At 47.5% G+C, this 18,045-nt stretch overlaps 1 protein-coding gene across 7 annotated transcripts in view; it reads right to left on the bottom strand.

Moving 5' to 3' along the window:
* The window catches only part of LOC119431658 (voltage-dependent calcium channel subunit alpha-2/delta-4-like), a 236,642-nt gene that overhangs the window by 130,910 nt on the left and 87,687 nt on the right, over window positions 1-18,045 (bottom strand). For all 7 annotated transcript variants that reach the window (XM_049657692.1, XM_049657697.1, XM_049657698.1 and 4 more), the window contains exons 2-4: window positions 9,780-9,861; window positions 6,043-6,153; window positions 156-215 (exon numbers count right to left, since the gene is read on the bottom strand). In XM_049657692.1, the coding sequence (XP_049513649.1) occupies window positions 156-215; window positions 6,043-6,153; window positions 9,780-9,861 (253 nt within the window). The remainder of the gene's footprint in view (window positions 1-155; window positions 216-6,042; window positions 6,154-9,779; window positions 9,862-18,045) is intronic.

Genomic DNA, 18,045 nt, shown 5'->3' with positions numbered 1-18,045 from the left:
CAAAGAGCACCGCAAGCATAGTGCATGCGAATAGATGGTCAACGCACGTAAAAAGTACCAAAGCTTTCAATGTGCCAGGTTATAGGTAAAATAGGCGGAAGCCAACTCGTGCACCGAAAGGAATGTCAGTCTAGCGAGCAGAGGTGCATACTTACGTCGATGTCTGTGCTGTACTTGTGGTCTTTGGCATTTTTCTCGGCTTCTTGTATCAAAACCTGCGTGAGAGTAGGGCACGGATCAGTTCCCGGCGAATTATCAAAACGAGAACAGAAGTTAGGAATATACGGATACAGCAGGATTGACGTATGCCTTAATTAGTCGTGGTTTATATGATTCAAAATATACATTTCTGGCTGATAATTAAAGTTGACTCAAGCGAGGGTCGAAGCAACCCTTGATGGTAGGTCGTCTCGCTTCCCTCCGCCAGTTTCAACAATATCGGACACGTGGTTGACTTCGCATACATTCCCGTGGGAGTGCAATCACAGTTCCCTCAACTATCCCGCGGGAAACTGAAAAATGTCACCAACAACATCAAAACTACAAAGTCCTTGACATTATAATCCAAAATCAGAAAGATGAGTCAATCATTGCCTTTTGCGTTTCGGCACACTAAATGCCACCCATTGTAGGATCCGCTGAAAAAAAAAAAAGCAATGAAGTGAAATGTGAGCGAGGGCAAGGTCGCAAGCGCTGCAGTAATGCCTCGTTGACGCAAAAAGTCTGAATTTAGGACCTACAAAATTCGCGACACCAGCTTTTCATGCCACACATATTTCGGGCCTCGGGGTCACGCCTACACTTGACAATCAGCAGGAGCGAGATGGGCAACGGGACCATGCATGAGTTCCACGTTTCGACGAGGTTTCGTTCACAAAGAAATGGTATTACTCGAGTTGGAGAAGTATTGCCCAATTTAGACGAGTATTCAATCCTACTGTAGATCATTTCCATCCTGCCAAGCAACGGCTTCACATCGACAGGCTGGCTTGACTGTGCGATCTAACTTATCGGCTAAGCACGAACGTCACCAATGTTCGAGTCTCCTTTACGCGCACTATACGAACCCCGCCCAAGCTGCGAAGCTTGCGACTTACTTGACAGGCTAGTTGTCAGAGCGTGCGAGAGTGGGATTCTTGTTATGACTTGTTGGTAAGCTAGTTTTTTCTAGACCGTGGCGACAGCGAGGACAGACTAAAGACAAGACGAGAGGGCTACACACATGTCGCTCTGTATGTTGATCTATTCACGCTGTTAAACAGTCAGCCGCCGTGAAAGCGCTACTTCGCTTATGTCCCGCGAATTGTGTCACCGGCTTTTGTGAACGCCTCCAATTGGAACGCCCTTCCTGTGGTTTTTATCTTTCTCTATTCGTCCTCTTCCCAAGCCTTATTTCGCACGCCCAAGTGCAAGCCTGTAAATCGGTAACTCTAATCAGGTGAAACTGCTCGCCTTTCTTCTCTATCTCTCTCTAAACAGTTCGCGTTATTCTTGACACTATGCCAAATTCTGCAATGGCGACGATTTTACATAATCAGAGAGGCGGTAGGAGCCCTGTGAGCCAATCGGAAATGACAACATGGCGGGATTACACAAGGTCCAGAATAACGCCCCTGTTCCCGATTGCGCGTTGTCATATAGTGGCGTCAGTTTAATTTCCAGCGGCAGTGCTGGGAAATCTTGGCTTTCTTTTTCCATTATGCCATAGGCGCGACTACGTAATAAAACAAAATTTATCACATCCTACCCCCTTTTCTCCCTATTTTCCAATAGGTGAATGAGTCATCGCTCTGTAACTTTATTAATCGTTGTCATTACGTAGTAAAAAAAAAAGGATAGATAACATACCGATGAAATGTGCACCCGTTATTGATCTGTGTCTGCATGCCCATCGCCAGTAAAAAAAAAATACGAAAAATAAAGCGACTTCCATTCATGCAGTGTACTGCATGCTTAGCCCAACAAACACACCCTCTTTGTCAGAACCACCCAGACGCGTCGGTCCGATGGAGCGATTCTGCCCAGCTACGGACACAAATTCCACCGACGTCCAACTCGTTCGGCAAATCGCTCATTCGTTCGCGTCCCAAACGGCACACCCATTCGAAATTCAAATGCCATCGCGGCGGGGAAGGAAAAAGAAAGCGAGAACAAAGGCCCTAAATTCAATGCCGGGCCGCTTCGTTCACCGATGTTCTGCATCGCATACGCACAGTTTGCCGAGAGCCTCGCTGCCCCCCCCCCCCCCCCCCTTCCCCCCCAGGGGTCCATCGAGCGCGTCACCTCCACTGCAGCGATCTATATCGTGCAGTGAACGTACAGAGACGCCTATGCTCGTCCGCGTCGGACCGCACCCTCCCCCACCTCCCTCCGCCCTCTCACATCCTAAACTATTCCCTTTCCCGATGCGACGAAACTTTAACTGTACCGCCTCTGGTTAGGGGTGGCTTTGACGAAAGCCTACCCATTTCTTATGGGAATGGCGGGCACACCCATGCGTGACTCGTGCAACTCTGAAGAGACCGGCGTTTGTTTTATTTATCGTTTTCTTTTTGTGGTCGTTGTACCGTCGGAATCGAGATTCTTCGGACTGTGCCAACCGGGTTATATCGCGAACCATTTTCCGATACAAATATTTTTTGAACCACGGCACCGCGCGTCATAGGCTTACGGAGAGACGCGGGCGTTATTTCACCTTATGAAAACCGAGTGGCGTCGGTGAGATTCTAAATGAACACGTCTGCAGCAATACAGCGTACCGCCGCGTTGCCTGAGTGCTGATCCCACTACCATCGACAGTCATTGCGAGATGGGTTCTGCGTCGTAATTACTTTCTCACGCCTAACACCCCCCCCCCCCCCCCCCCCCCCGCCCCCCGTAGGGCAAAAGCCGGACACCCCCCCTGGAGGACCTTTCCAACCTTTCCTCCTCCTCCTCCTCTTCCCCTCTTGTGGACCTTTCCAACCTTTCCTCCTTCCCTCTGGTTGACATTTCCAACCTGTCCTCCTCCCCTCTGGTCGACATTTCCATCCTTTCCTCCTCATCCTCCTCTCAAACTCTGCCCGCGTCCTTTTATCTACCCCCCCCCCCTCCCCCCGCCGGTGTCCCGGACAGCGAGTGCAGTTAACGTGCAGTCCCCTCTGCCCTCGCGAACACGATCACAGTGCGCGCTGTTGCGCACTGCCGGGCACGGCAAGGCAGGGCTTCGGCCACTCGGCCGTGGCGCGCCAGCAAGTGAGCTGGAAGGGTGTTTGCGTGCCGCATCCCCTGGCCCGTCCTTGTCGAACACAAGCGCGCCCTGAAATGCGGCTCGGATGCCGGACGTTCTGGGCGTGCTAGTTTGCCGAAATTAACGAGGTAATTCTCTCTCTCAGTCTTTTCCTTTGTGTTTCTTTTTTCACCACTTTTTTTCCCCCCTAGATATGAATTACCACCAACTCGCCCAAGTTTCCCCTTCTAGTACCGTTCACCACTAGGTGTCGTAGCCGCGAATATTACTGGGGCCCAATTTACACCAGTTTCTGCTTCGTAAGTGACCTTTCCCATTGGCCAGCCGCCTTACCTAATAAGATGTCCAGCATCAGGATTGGCTGATTTTTTTTTCTCTTTTTACGGATAAGGTCAAGCGTAAGAGCTCTTAAGTGAATACGATCCCTTTTCTGGTAAACATAGTTTGCGCTTGAGAGATTAAGATATTTTGTATCCCGGCTGCTCCATTTCTCTATGTCAGGAAGAATAAATTGTTAACCAGCTGATCAATTATTAAACAAATAAGGATAATAAAATGAAACATTTCTCTACGTTACATGGCATAAATAACTGAATTTATAGAATATAAGGAAATGAAATTGCCAAAGATGAATGCCACAACGGAGAGTCCACGAACTAAATGCATGGTATGTCCGAACCACGGTGTAAGATATATACTCTTTAGGTGAGGACACTCGCCACACTCGACCGACCAGATAAAGTAGCAAAGGCGCGCGCCGATCGGCCCGGTGACGGCAGCGGATACCTATCGGCAGTACGACGCAACTTCAACACAGAAAGCTTTTTATTTAATCTCCCGTTGTTATAGCAACCGGCGGTTCGCTGGAAATCTGAAATGATTGAGTGACGCACGAAAGTAGGTCACCGGGGAGAGGGCATGCGCGCGTTCCTTGTCGGCGCACGCTCTCGCCTGCGTTCTAACTGAAGTTGCGTCGTTCCGCCGATAGGTATCCGCTGCCGTCACCGCCCCGATAGACGCGCGCCCGTGCTACTTTATCTGGTCGATCGCGTGTAGCAAGCAAGCCGAGAAGTGTCCCCACCTAAAGAGTATATATCTTACACCGCGGTCCGAACACACAGCTCGAGCAACCCGTACAAGTTCCATCCTAACAATGCTCATATCAGATAGCCTGTCCAGTGCCTCAACGACAGGCTGCGACAGCGCTTAAGGCGTTTGAATGTAGGAGAAGGCTCGAATCTTGCTTTACACTGCAGTAGTTGCGGTTGACATCCGTGGTTAAAGAATACGGAAGTTGTAGGCCGTGGGGAGAGGGATGACTAGAACGTGAGCTTTTTTGGAAGCGGTGTTAATTGAAAATTATCGATCTGATATGTGCGTTAGCGTGGCTTCGGTAGCACTTTGAAACAAAGAAGCGTGATTCATAGATAGCCGCAACTAATCTGGTTCATTCACTTGCGTGTTGCTTTTTATGCCTCTATAGAGCCAGCTGTGCGCAGATGAAAGCGTGCACGCTCTTCCCAATTATCACGTTTCATGAAGAGATTGTGCACGCGTTGTTTAGAATTTTTGCCGTATCGCCTTGTTTTTTTTTTTGCGCCTGCTGTTTTCGTTGCTGGTTAGAGCGTGCCTTGTGCGCATGCGCGTATTGTACTGCCGCAGCGAAATTTTATAATAAGCTTCACACTTATTAGTTAGCGCTTGTCCCGTCTGTCTCATCATTCGCGTTTCGCCGTACTCAGATTATCGTGTTGCTTTCAAAAAAGAAAAAAAAAACAAGTATTAAAAATATTTATACGACAATTGTAGTTTCTGTGATACTAGTGATAAAAAATGTTCGAGCACACGTCGGCTGTGAATGGTGTTATGAACTACGTAAAAACTGTCGAGTTGTCATTGCGACGCCGTTGTTGGACGTGAGTTAGTCGGCACTTCCGACGTTGTTTTTCCACCAACTGCCGCATCCGCCATTGAGAGTACGTGTCATGTTTGACGCTCATCATCTTCGTCATTGTCACCCTGCGCTTATTTTGCGCCGTCGACGCGCTGTTTTCACGAGGATGGCGACTAAGAACTGCACGCCAGCACACCGCCATCTTCTCAAGAACATTTCCCGTGTGCATAGGAGGCGAGTGCTAGCCCTGCGGTCTTCGCAGACTGTGACAAGGAACAAGAATGGTGGCGGCAAATGCTACGAAGTGAATCACTCTCTGACCAATTACGGGCAGTCCAGAAGGCCCGCGATGTGGCTGAAGGGCTCGGCCTGACAGTCCCAACGTGGGAGCGGCCCGCGTCAACCCAGGGTTGACCTTCAGGACTCAATAAAGTTCTCCATACCATACCATACGCATTTCAGCGCCCATATTGTTAGATACGTACACACTTTGTTAAAGATGATGTACCTCTAGACGCAGCTCACAAGAGGCAGCAAACTTGGAACAGCACCAACTGACAAGCAGCACATTGTTTTTTTTTTATCACAGTGGCTTTTTAAGGGACCTTGCTGTTGCCGATTTCGCCTGCTTCAGAAACTTACCTGAATTAACTTGCTCGAAGCGAGTAACCTTCAGGTATAAGGCATTTTCCGCTGTTATAAGAGGGCGACTCAAGCGCTACCAAAAATAAGTTTTTCACGCATTCTTGCATTCTCAAAAGGTTTAGAAATGTTTAGCGAACAGATTTTATTTTTCGGAATAGTGCAAGCTGAATTAGCCTCATCGTAAGACGAGCCGAAATTTGCGAACTTTACGAGAAATTCGGAAAATTCGGCAGGCACGCCCAAAGCAGCTGCGAAGCTCGAGAGAGACACTCACCTTAAGAGATTCCGTTTTGGAGCTGACTAGGTTGCCCAGGTCCCTAAGAATCTTCTCTGTCAGCTGCGCGATGTCCTTGTGGTGAGGCTTTGCCTTGAACTCTTCGAAGTTCTGCAACAACGACAGCAACAGGTGGAACAGCTCTAATCGGAAGAAGCACAAACAGCCATGACTATTTGTGCTCGGTCACGCGCACGCACGCACGTGAACGCCCGGAAACACACGCAAACACACGCAAACATACACGCACGTACACACCCAAACACACTCCCAGACACAAACACCCACACGCGTACACAAACACACACACGCACACACACTCACACAAAATGTACAAATGAAAAAAAAGGGAAAGGTAGCAATGACGACAAAATAATCACTCTGGACGCGAGACAGAAATACGACCCTCGACCGTACATAAATAGCTCCCGCGTAGAGAGAGAGAGAGAGAAAATGAAAACGAAATTTATCGCCCGGCACTTACACCTGCCGCAAGCCGCCATACATTTTGCTTTATCGCGAGGCGCGGTTAAGAGCCGCCCCGTTTCTCGCCCGTGGTTTCCATCAGATTCCGAGAATAATTTAATCCCCGCGGCTTCACATACAGCGGCGCTGATCAAACCTTAAGGAAGCCCGCGGGCGGTGCGAGGCTATAAATCGAAGCAGCTGTAGCGATGAAACGACTTACGAGGTTATTCACAAAAAAATTGCTCGGACGCGCGCCTTTGTTGTTTTTCCCTTGTTCCTCTCCACACGCCTCTCACGTGCAATAACGCGGTTCATGGTAGGGAGGGGAAGGTTTTTATTTTTTATTTTTCATTTATGCTTTGGGTTCCACCGTCGCTTGCTTCTATATAGAGCTTGTACCGAGTCGTTCATTTCGCGCGGCGGTAATTTTCATCCAACCGAAGAAGTAGTTTCGCGGCTAGTTTTTCTTTCTTTTTCGTCTTCTTTCTTTTCTTATTTCCTGACGTGCAAGACGCCGTGCTCCCGCTTTAGAGGGCGAAAATAAGCAGCCACTATTAGAACAATTGTTGCGTCCGGTTAAAAAAAAATTAGGGGTGTCGCAATTCTTACATTTCCTAATCGAATGACCCGTGGCGGTAGCTTACAGGCTAATGCGTATCGCTGCTGAGCTCAAAGTCGCGGGATCGAATCCCGGCCGTTGCGGCCGCCTTTTAAAGGGGGCAAAATGCAAAGGCGCTCCTGTTCTTAGATTTAGGTGCACGTTAAAGAACCTAGTCTGGTCAAAATTAATCCGGTTTCCCGGGCTACGGCGCGCCTCATAATGTGATGGTGCGTTTGGCAAGTAAAACCACATAACTTAATTTTAATTCCTGAAAAAAAAAATCCGGTTGTTTATGTGCCAAAACCAAAACATGATTACCAGGAACGCCGTGGTAGGGGACTCCGGATTACCTTTGACCATATTAGGTTCTTTAACGTGCCCCTAAATCAAAATGCACAAGCGTATTTGCATTTCGCCCCCATCGAAATGAAACGCCGTGGCCGGGATTTCATCCCGCCACCTCGTGCTTTGGGGCGTTACGCCATATATTCAGTACGCAACCACAGCGGGTAATTCGTAATCGAATGGAATACAAATATGTGAGAAAAGCGACCTTAGAATATTGAATACTGTATTGCTTCTTATCAAAGTGCAATTTAAGGTTTTCGTTGAGTGAGCCTGTTTAAAAAAAAGAAAATATAAACAAAGAACGCATTATTGGAGACATGCCTGTACTGCCCTTAACAACTGGACGTCCGATTAACATGACGCGTGTGAACATGAGAAACTGCTTTCAGTTTCTGCTACATCATAACAATGACAGCAATAAAACAAGGGGATATGAAATCACTGGTAGCACGTTTACAGCGCTGTGTTCGTTGAAGTAGATAAGTGTATTGCCACTTGTACAGCACCGTGCATATTCAGAAAAAATCATGTATGGTGACGCAGGCTACATGATAAATTGCTTTGCCTAATTCGAGACATTAAATTCGCAGGCTATCTGAAAGTGAGGTCTGCCTTAAATGACCTCATTCAACGCTCTACTTTAGCTACGCAAATGCGGCTTGTTAATGTTCTTTATGCTCTTTAATTAGCCCAGTGTGCCTGTAAGATTGAAGTATCTGTACACTCCGCATCTGCCTTTCTCGCAGACTGTTTGAAATAAAATTGAAAGTCGCCACGCTGAGGGGGCCCTTCAAATTAGTGCAGCCGCAAAAGTGAGGGAGCATATTTTTATTGCATCGCACATTAGTTGTGCTGGATGGTATATATACGCTACAGCCGCCCTCGGATTATTTTGGAGCACGGAAAATGAGAACAACTTTCTCGCATATTTCTCGCGACTTCATCACTCAGTGTGAAATGTATGTCAAGAATGTGATGACTGTACGGAGAAGAATCAACTCCACCTTTCGGTTGAAGGACCCGTGTCCTCGACTGGGATGAAATTTAGATTTTACTCGCATCCCGTGTTACGTATGTCATCATCATCATCATCATCAGACTGTATTTATGTTCCCTGCAGGACGAAGGTATCTCCCTGCGATCTCCAATTGGCCCTGTCTTGCGCTAGCTGATTCCAACTTGCGCCTGCAAATTTCCTAATTTCATCGCCCCCATCTGGTTTTCTGCCGACCTCGACTGCGCTTCCCTTCTCTCGGTATCCATTCTGTAACCCTAATGGTCCACCGGTTATCCATCCTACGCATTACATGGCCTGCCCAGCTCCATTTTTCTCCTCTTGTTGTTAACTAGAATATCGGCTATCTCTGTTCGCTCTCTGATCCACACCGCTCTCTTCCTATCTCTTAACGTTAGTCCTAAGAATTTTCGTTCCATTGCTCTTTGTGCGGTCCTTAACTTGTTCTAGAGCTTCTTTGTTAACCTACAAGTTTGTGCCCCATTTGTCAGCACCGGTAGAATGCAAGGATTGCACACTTTTCTTTTCAACGACAGTGGTAAGCTTCCAGTCAGGATTTGGGTACATATGTACGGATGCACAAATATACTTGTTTCTTTCATTGGTAATCTAACCTAACCTAATATAAACTAACTAGAGCAGCGATAAATTAAAAAAAAACATGAAAAGGAAAGTAATATTTCAAGCAAACAAAAACAAGGTATCCTTGGTGCCTAACCGGGATACTTTACATGTCTTAGCTAGTAGGCTCCAAATATGCAGCTGATACGTCGAATCTCAGCATGTGGCAACGTGTGTATTTTTTTTTTATGTTTCAGACTACACCAATATTCCTCAACATCTTCCTGGGGTTTTACGTACCAAAACCAGTTCCGATTATGAGGCACGCCGTAGTGGAGAGCTCAGGAAAAATTTTGACCACCTGGGGTTCTTTAACGTGTACTACAGCGCAAGCACAGGGACGTTTTTGCATTTCGCCTCCATCGATATGCGGCCGCCGCGACCGGGATTCGATCCCGCGACCTCGTACTCAGCAGCGCAACGCCTTAGCTGACTGAGCCACCGTGGCGGGTAATATTGCTCAACAGTAAGCCTACATAAAGTTTACATTTAGTTTTCAGGGTGGTTTCGCGTCATTGTACTTTCCTGTGTCGAATATGCATGGGAAATCATTTTGATTCCTACAGGAATCACCGGACCAGGAAGAATTAGGTGGAGTTCATCTCCAGTTAATCAGTTGCGGAACAATTAAAATATCAAAGTGAAACACGCCAGTGAACAGGGGCCAATGCAACACAGGCTCACCTCTTTAATCTCGGTGAAATTCGACGCAAATAGACTCTGGTTGGAGATCTCTGTACCAAAACGCCACGCCCAGTTCCGGACACTGCAAGGAAAGAAAAAGTAGACACATGAGAAGGCCGCTTTGGCATCTTACGCAAATGGCATGACGTATGATGACACTGGAAAACACTATCTCGTGTATACGCAAGATATAAACGACAGTACAAGGGGTGAACAGCAAAGCGAAAGCTTGTTTTTCGACGCACTCTGTACAAAACTCAGTCATATTAGTAGTAAAAAAAAAGAAATTGCACAAGGCAAGTCCTGTAACTGGTCAGCAAGTAAATAAATTAATTAATAAACTTATAGGTGCAGACCCCATCAGCACTTCGACGGGTTGAAGAGTCGGTCGTCTGAAGCATTGAGGCTACAATGCAAGACAACATCGGGTACTCAATTACGCGGCTAGTTTCAGGCTGTTTACTGTGCTTGCGTTACGTTATATTAAGAGCTGGTGGAAATTTACTGTAAAGGAATGAGCGAATTATTGCGAGGCATAGTGAATCTACGGGCTAAAATAAGCCACAGCGCAAGGACGAGTCTGGTGCACGTAATACAAACTGATGAAATATTAAAATAAAATGTGTTTAAGAAAAACCAGAACACAAAACTGCAATCCGCCCCAAAAATAAATGAAGGAAGACAAAGAAACAATTACGAGCACGAACACATTACGGATTACTTATATTTCGGGTTCATATCATCATCATCATCATAGGCTGACGCTGATGATTATGATGATGATGTGGACCTGAAATGAACGAAAAGCATTTCGGGAAGCTGATGTGAAATAGACGGGAAAGATGAAGTTCATGCTTGGAACTGCAAACATATGCTCGAAAGGAATTCCGAGCATGGGTATGCATTCTTGAGATCTTACTTTCTTGAGATCCCGTTTGTTAGCGTTGCCTTTTCAAGGTAATGATCCGGATTCCGTCATTCTTATTGGCAATTATAATATATGTATATGTATATGTATATATGTGTGTGTGTGTGTGTGTGTGTGTGTGTGTGTGTGTGTGTGTGTGTGTGGTGTGTGTGTGTGTGTGTGTGTGTGTGTGTGTGTGTGTGTGTGTGTGTGTGTGTGTGTGTGTGTTTGTGTGTGTGTGTGTGTGTGTGTGTGTGTGTGTGTGTGTGTGTGTGTGTGTGTGTGTGTGTGTGTGTGTGTGTGTGTGTGTGTGTGTGTGTGTGTGTGTGTGTGTGTGTGTGTGTGTGTGTGTGTGTGTGTGTGTGTGTGTGTGTGTGTGTGTGTGTGTGTGTGTGTGTGTGTGTGTGTGTGTGTGTGTGTGTGTGTGTGTGTGTGTGTGTGTGTGTGTGTGTGTGTGTGTGTGTGTGTGTGTGTGTGTGTGTGTGTGTGTGTGTGTGTGTGTGTGTGTGTGTGTGTGTGTGTGTGTGTGTGTGTGTGTGTGTGTGTGTGTGTGTGTGTGTGTGTGTGTGTGTGTGTGTGTGTGTGTGTGTGTGTGTGTGTGAATCGGTTTTTCAGTGGTCCAAGCGCAATTAGAAAGACGAGAGGCACAACGCGGTTATCTTTGGTTTATTTGCCCGACAGTTTCGGTCGGTGGGCCTACCTTTGTTAAAGGCTGTCCTTCAAAAAGGTCGGTCCACCGACCGAAACCGTTGTGCAAATAAACCAAAGATAACCAAAGTTGTGCCTCTCATCTTTCTGATTACGCTTGGCACACTGAAAGTCCCATTCATACATTCATTCATTGAGCAAGCACGCGACTGCCCCGCGGCTTGCTAAGAAAATCACTATACGGCAGAACTCGCATTCTATGCAGGGTTTCCTCAAGATGTAAATTCAAATTAAATTGCAAAACGTAACCGCGAATAGCAACATTGTTAAATTACATTACGGGGACACTGTAGATACTATAAGAAATAAACATTTCCTCTCCACTAGCACCGACACCCTTCTTCTCACCTCTTCTAGCAGAGAAAACGGCACATCATCGATTCCGCGATGCCTAACGACTAACAATATAGTGTTTTAGACGAGGGGACGCAAGCGGCTTGCGTACGCAAGAAATAGGGGCCGCGGTATTACGCATGCGCAAAGCCCTGCGTCTGGATCTGCGCACGTGCAGTACAGTGGCCCCTAGTTCTTGCATACGCTAGCCGCTTGCCTCTCCTCGTCTAAAGCACTCTAATGACACATGTACGTGTGTGCGTGTTGTTACTTCGTCGGGGCCAGCTTGATATCGCTCAAGGCGTCCAGAAGTTATTTCCGCGACCGGCTCACACCGTCGGCTGTCACGTCGCCATGATTCCACACGCCAGCGTCGCGTCGCGTACGTGCCCGCGCCGCCGCCTGGTTCACCCCTCGCGGAACCGGAAGCTGGAAGTGGATATAGCCATGGGCCTACGAGGCGCCGTCATTTCCGGCAACAGCCCATGGCTGTCACGGCTTTGCGCGGGGCATAACTATCGCATCTGCCGGAGGGGACGCGCGATGATATTTGTGACGCGAGCGATGACCCGTGGAATATTTTACGGGATGCGAGGAAGAAGTGCGCGAGTACATACATACATACATACATGTATGTATGTATGTATGTATGTATGTATGTATGTATGTATGTACATGTATGTACGTACATAGACACACACATACATATAGATAGAATGATAGATGGATAGATAGATAGATAGATAGATAGAAAGGAGAAAGACAGGGAGGTAAATCAGTAAGTAAATTCCAGTTTTACCCCCTACCCTCGATACGGGAGGAGGAGGGTGAGGGATCATGTAGCAAGATAAAAAAATAAACAGATACCGAGCACACGAGCACACTCACAACCATGCACAGCACAGGGTTGCAGTTAACGCCAGTGAGGGATAAAGTGATTTCTTACACCTATATGATTATAGCGAAGGTACAAGGCCAAGCAGAAGAGTCGAGACACACTAACAACCACAAATTGCCCCGGCATTGAAGTTTAGAGCGAAATTTGCCTTTAAGAATGACCACATTGCCTTTGCTCTCTCCTGCTGTGATGGATGGTGAAGTCGGCATACCGAAATGGTGCGTCAAAGAAGTAATCTGGCATCAACGCGAGCTAGTGCAGTCATGAGCGATCGTCTCTGTACATTGCTGTAACAAAGACAGTCCCAAACACACACACACACACACAAAAAAGAGCTCAAGGATGTTTTCGCGGCAATAGGCATCACACGAAGCGTTGTCGACCAAACTGCAGGAAACTTCCCTAACTGATTGCACATGTAACAAAACAGAAAACAAAACAATGCGGTAACTAACAATACTATCAATGGCACAATGTTTTCGTTAACGTGGCGTAGTTTGCTAAAGATTGTCAAATTCGGCTCAACGGCCATGACATTCTAAGCTGCTGAGCACGGGGTCACGTGTTCGGTTCCAGTGCGTGGCGACCTCACTCCGTCAAGCAGTTGAATGCAAAAAAAAAAAACAAAAAAAAACTGAAAAAAAATAGCGCTCGAACATAACTGTTGCTGAATTCCTGGAAGTGCTCTGGGAACATGAGAATCGGCATCACCGTGAAGAAGGTGGCGGCCCGGGTTGCATATACGGTCGATTACACGATAATTGTGCGTTTTAGCGAATCATCAAGTTGTTTTTAATCAAACCTGCGAGGAACGTGTTACGTTAACATGGCATTGCTTGGGTGCGCATTAAATAACTTAGGGAGACCAAATTTAATCGCTAACATTCCGATACAGTGTCTCGCATAGCTCTTTTGCTGATTTAGTACGCTAAGGACAATGAATGAATGAATGAATGAATGAATGAATGAATGAACGAACCAACTCACGAATGAACGAGGCACAAGAGTATATACCAGTGGCGCTAATCTGGGTACTATCAAATTCCACCGTTGTCAAACTATCCATCTTGTCAGCTCTGATTGGCTCACTGAGCGACTACGATCCCCTTGAAAGCTTCCAAACACCAAAGTGGATGAGTTGCACACCGGGGCCCTGCGATAAGTATGACACCTCTTTCTGTATTTCTCGCACGACGAGTCAGAAATACCCGTCTTCGAGCGCCAGTTCTCACGTAGCCCTTGGCGACCAATGAGCGCCTTCGCAGCTGGCGCCACAATTGTTAAGCTTGCGAGATCACGTGACCGCTGCGTGCCAGTGACGCACGACAGTCCAAGCCTGCATGGAGTCACAACAGTCCGTACAAGCCGAACGAGGTAGGTTTGAAACTTGAAACTAACTAACTAACTAACTAACTAACTAACTAACTAACTAACTAACTAACTAACTAACTCTCACAATTAGGAATACATACACAAGATAACTGTGAAATTCGTACGATCATATATGGTTATATAGAATACTGCAAAAGTTAACATATGATAGAATGTAATGTATATAGGACTTATTAGGCGGATGATATTTTTTTTTTCTTGTAATAGAGGTCATCAACCAACCGAACAAACACATGCAGGCCTACGTGCTTACGTATACGCATGAAAGTCGCGTAATCGCACGAGGCTGACTACATAGCAACGCATTATTATCCATAATGCGTGATATGACAGAGCTCATAACGGACGCCATGGGTAAGGCAAAAAGCCGAGTGAATTCTGGCGCGAGAACGCGGAGCCGTCCGCTCCACGGGGACTTTCATATCCGCATCGCGGGCTCATTACCAGAACGGGTCAGGGGAACTTGCCGGGGACTCGTAAAAAGACTAAGGGAGGAAAGAGAGCCCGCACAGCTTCCTCTTGCCGCGATGAAGCACTGCCGGTGCGTGGCGCAAGCTGTTCTTGCGGGCGCTGAGAGTATAACGCAGCGCCTGTCTTTCAGCCGGACGCGCGTCGTTTATTATTCTTTTGTCTAGTTTATTTTATACTCTTTCCTTGTATTTCGATGTCGCGAAGTGGTTTGGCAACGCGCCGAGCGCGCGACTCAAGGCCACCGTCAGCACCGCCGGCAAACCTAGCGCGGGTTGTTGATCGGGACATCGCCCAATTCCGCCATTATGTGGAATTCTGCAATGGTGGAACTGCGAGCCAATCAGAGAGGCCGTAGCAGCCCTCTGAACCAATCAGGGCCGACAAGATGGCGGATGGAGGAACTTGACAACGCTTAGATATGGCGCCGCCGGAGCCACGATACATGCCTCGGAGTGTACCCGGCACACAGTTGTCGAATTTGCCGAAGGAGATGAAGCTTCACAATCGGATTTGAATCCACGATATGAAACTAAGCTAGGCAGTGATTAATGGTTGAGCTCGCGCTATATGTAAAAGTGAGAAATATAGTTAGACGATGCATGGGCTCTCTTCGCTGTTCTTTGGCCACCTAATACAACTGACGCAGTTTTCGTGTGCGTTAGTTTTCTACACGTAGCTTCCCGCACAATTATCCAAGAAGCGCTCAACGAACGGATTTTATTTTATTTTGGAGCGAAAGATGACAGGCCTGAAGTTAACAGAGAGGAAGGCAGCGCTATGAATTATCAAGCAAGATGGTGTTGCTGATAGTTGAATTAGGATTAGGTGGCGGAAGACGAAGGAATAGAACTAGGCAGGCCATGCAATGCGTATGTTAGATAACCGGTGATCGAGAGTTACAGCATGGGTACCAAAGGAATGGAATCAGAGCCACTGGGCGTTAGAGGATTAGGTGGTGGAATGATGCTTTTTTTTTACGAAATTAGCATGTCTATAGGACGTAGTTAGCTGCGGCAAGGCATCGGAACTTGGAGATCACTTGAACAGGTATTCATTGCGCCATTTTTCGGGCTGCATAGTGCATCTGTTGTCACGGCATTTCACAGTTGGCGCCCGAGCTAAACGGAGTTCATTCCTTTAGTTCATTTATCAGTTAAAAGTAACGATGTCATAGTTACATTGGTAATACCGAGCACCCATCGACAGCGGCATTGGTCATACTACATATATACTGCGTACCGAACCTTTAATAGACTGACAAATTCAAATCATCATTCTAAGCACCAATGTCTCGCATATTTATTATCTACTATCGTCGTATATCGGGATAAAAGGCAATAATTCAACACGGTTGACGGCAGTGCTCGGTGGCGGCCGTGCATAAACCATCTGCCCTATGTTTCATTTGCTTTCACTTGGGAAATATTAAAAAATAAATAAATAAACGTCCCTGAGCCATTATTTCACACACTCCATTGGTACAGCATAGCCGAACGCCAGCGCACAGCCACCAATAGCATCATAATGACAAATGCGCAATTACCACAAACGCCCTCTTCCTCGTTTTGCACAAACTCGATGCGAACTGCGCAAACAGGCGAGAGTAATTCCAGCGGGCGAGCGCAAATATTTTTTTAAATGCTCGGATCATGTCCGTTCGTTCGCATACGTCAGCAACGTCAATCGCGAATTGAAGCACGAAAAATATAAAGCATGAACAACAGGCACCGGGCGCCCCCATGTGATGGGGGTCGCGCCGCAACGCTTTGATGAACCCGTGAAGGCGTGTCATTACAGGAACAACGAATGACCTAGCCGTTAGCGAACAACGAAGAAAATAGATCGACATAGGAAGAGAGGTGCGTGAGGGGGTGAAGTGAAATGGGTAACGTCCGGCTTCATACATTGCTCGCTCATATACGTCCCAGAGTCGCGCCGGGGCTCGGGGTACGACCCCAGCGAAACTGTAACTATCGCGGCGATTAAAACAAAGCGGAAATGGATTTCAAAACGAAAGCGACAAAGACAAGCTCGGGCAGCAAGCGAGAGTTTAGCGGACGCAAAAAGAGAGAGAAAGCGGCCGTTTCGATTGAACGATCGGCGAAGCGAACAGGCGAAAGTTTAATTAAGCGTCATCGCCAGAACATAAAACAGGCCGGCGGGACCGTATAACACAGGAACACGGAGAAGGCAGTGAAAGACAGAAAAGGAAACAAACGTCGGGGAGACAAAGAAAAGAAAAAAATATGACGGAGGCAATAAAGGAAGCCAAGTCGCTGGATGAAATCGAACCACCAGCGGCGAGAGCGCGCGCACCGCTGCAAGCTTCATTAAGCGCCGCTGCCGAGCCTCCGTTCTCTCTCTGAATTGGACTTTGAATCGGAAGGCGCCGTTGCTAGACACAAGAGTGAGCGAAATGAAATAGAGCGGACACGGCCTTTTCGCGCAGAGGAGCGCGGAAATCAATCCTTTCTCTTCGGGATAAGGAGAACGGCGGTGGCCGCTCTATGGCCGCGGCCGACGCTGGGCCATTCCAGTCGATGGCGATTGAGTTTCGCTGCCTTCAGTACACGGCAATGTGTTTGGTCGCGAAGGGAGGGGGGGTAGCTGCGCAATTCTCCGGCGCTCGGCGCGCCCCGCTGGCAGGAAGCTGGCCTCCGAGAACACCGTTACGGCTCCCCCTAAAAGCCTCCAAAAAGCGTGGCAGCTTCTAAACAGCCCGGCAAGCAACTTTAGAGCACCATGTCAGCCCTTCGCGTATTGCTGGTACGTGTGCCGAATCCACGCCCATGCGCCGGCTTTCTCCAAATACCAGACCCGGATCTCGAAGGCTATGCTACTGCCGACTGCACACGCCGGAAGCGATTCGGGCGCGCGAAACACGTCGCAGAAGCCATGTCTTAGACACCAACCCTCACACGTTCTCCTCGCATGACGTCATGATCAGCGTTGTGCCATCATCAAATACGAAGAGCCACTATTGGAGGGCTTCTTTGAACCGCTGAGGCGGGGCCCGTTTAACGTCTAATCGGCCAAAATAAAGATAACCGAGAGCTATAAGGAGCAGGGAGGAGTGTGAGTTCACGTACGATACGCGCGACGCCTGCGGTTGAAAGGATGTCCCGTATATACACAGATGTGGCCGAAAGGTGGCGCTGGCTAACACTCATGACTAGCGATCTAGTGCACACAAATACCTAAGAAAGCAGGCGGGAGGGCGGCCGTCGCGGTAGCTATATTAGTGGTGCACCACACGCGCAACGTGGAAGATACGGGTTCGACTCCCGCCTAAAGATAAACTGGGGAAAACGCATTGTTCGGCTAGTGAATGTTTCATGGTTCGCAAACAGTTTCACAGAACACAAAGGACCAACAAGAAGACACCAAGGTGATAGCAAGGCTTGACCTCAGTGATTTCTGGAGCCGTTTGCAAATCTGCGGTACGTAGTGTGTTCATCCACTTTAATTTTCAATTTCCTTATGACTTATACATCTCAACTAATGACAACCGCAAATTCCTGCTGCGCTGTTCCCGGCTTCATTGTCTATTCCCTTCA

Source organism: Dermacentor silvarum, chromosome 10, assembly GCF_013339745.2.
Source record: "Dermacentor silvarum isolate Dsil-2018 chromosome 10, BIME_Dsil_1.4, whole genome shotgun sequence".
Classification (NCBI taxonomy): Eukaryota; Metazoa; Arthropoda; class Arachnida; order Ixodida; family Ixodidae; genus Dermacentor; species Dermacentor silvarum.
Note: the sequence above shows the minus strand (reverse complement) of the source record. Positions and strands in the feature narration are given on the sequence as shown.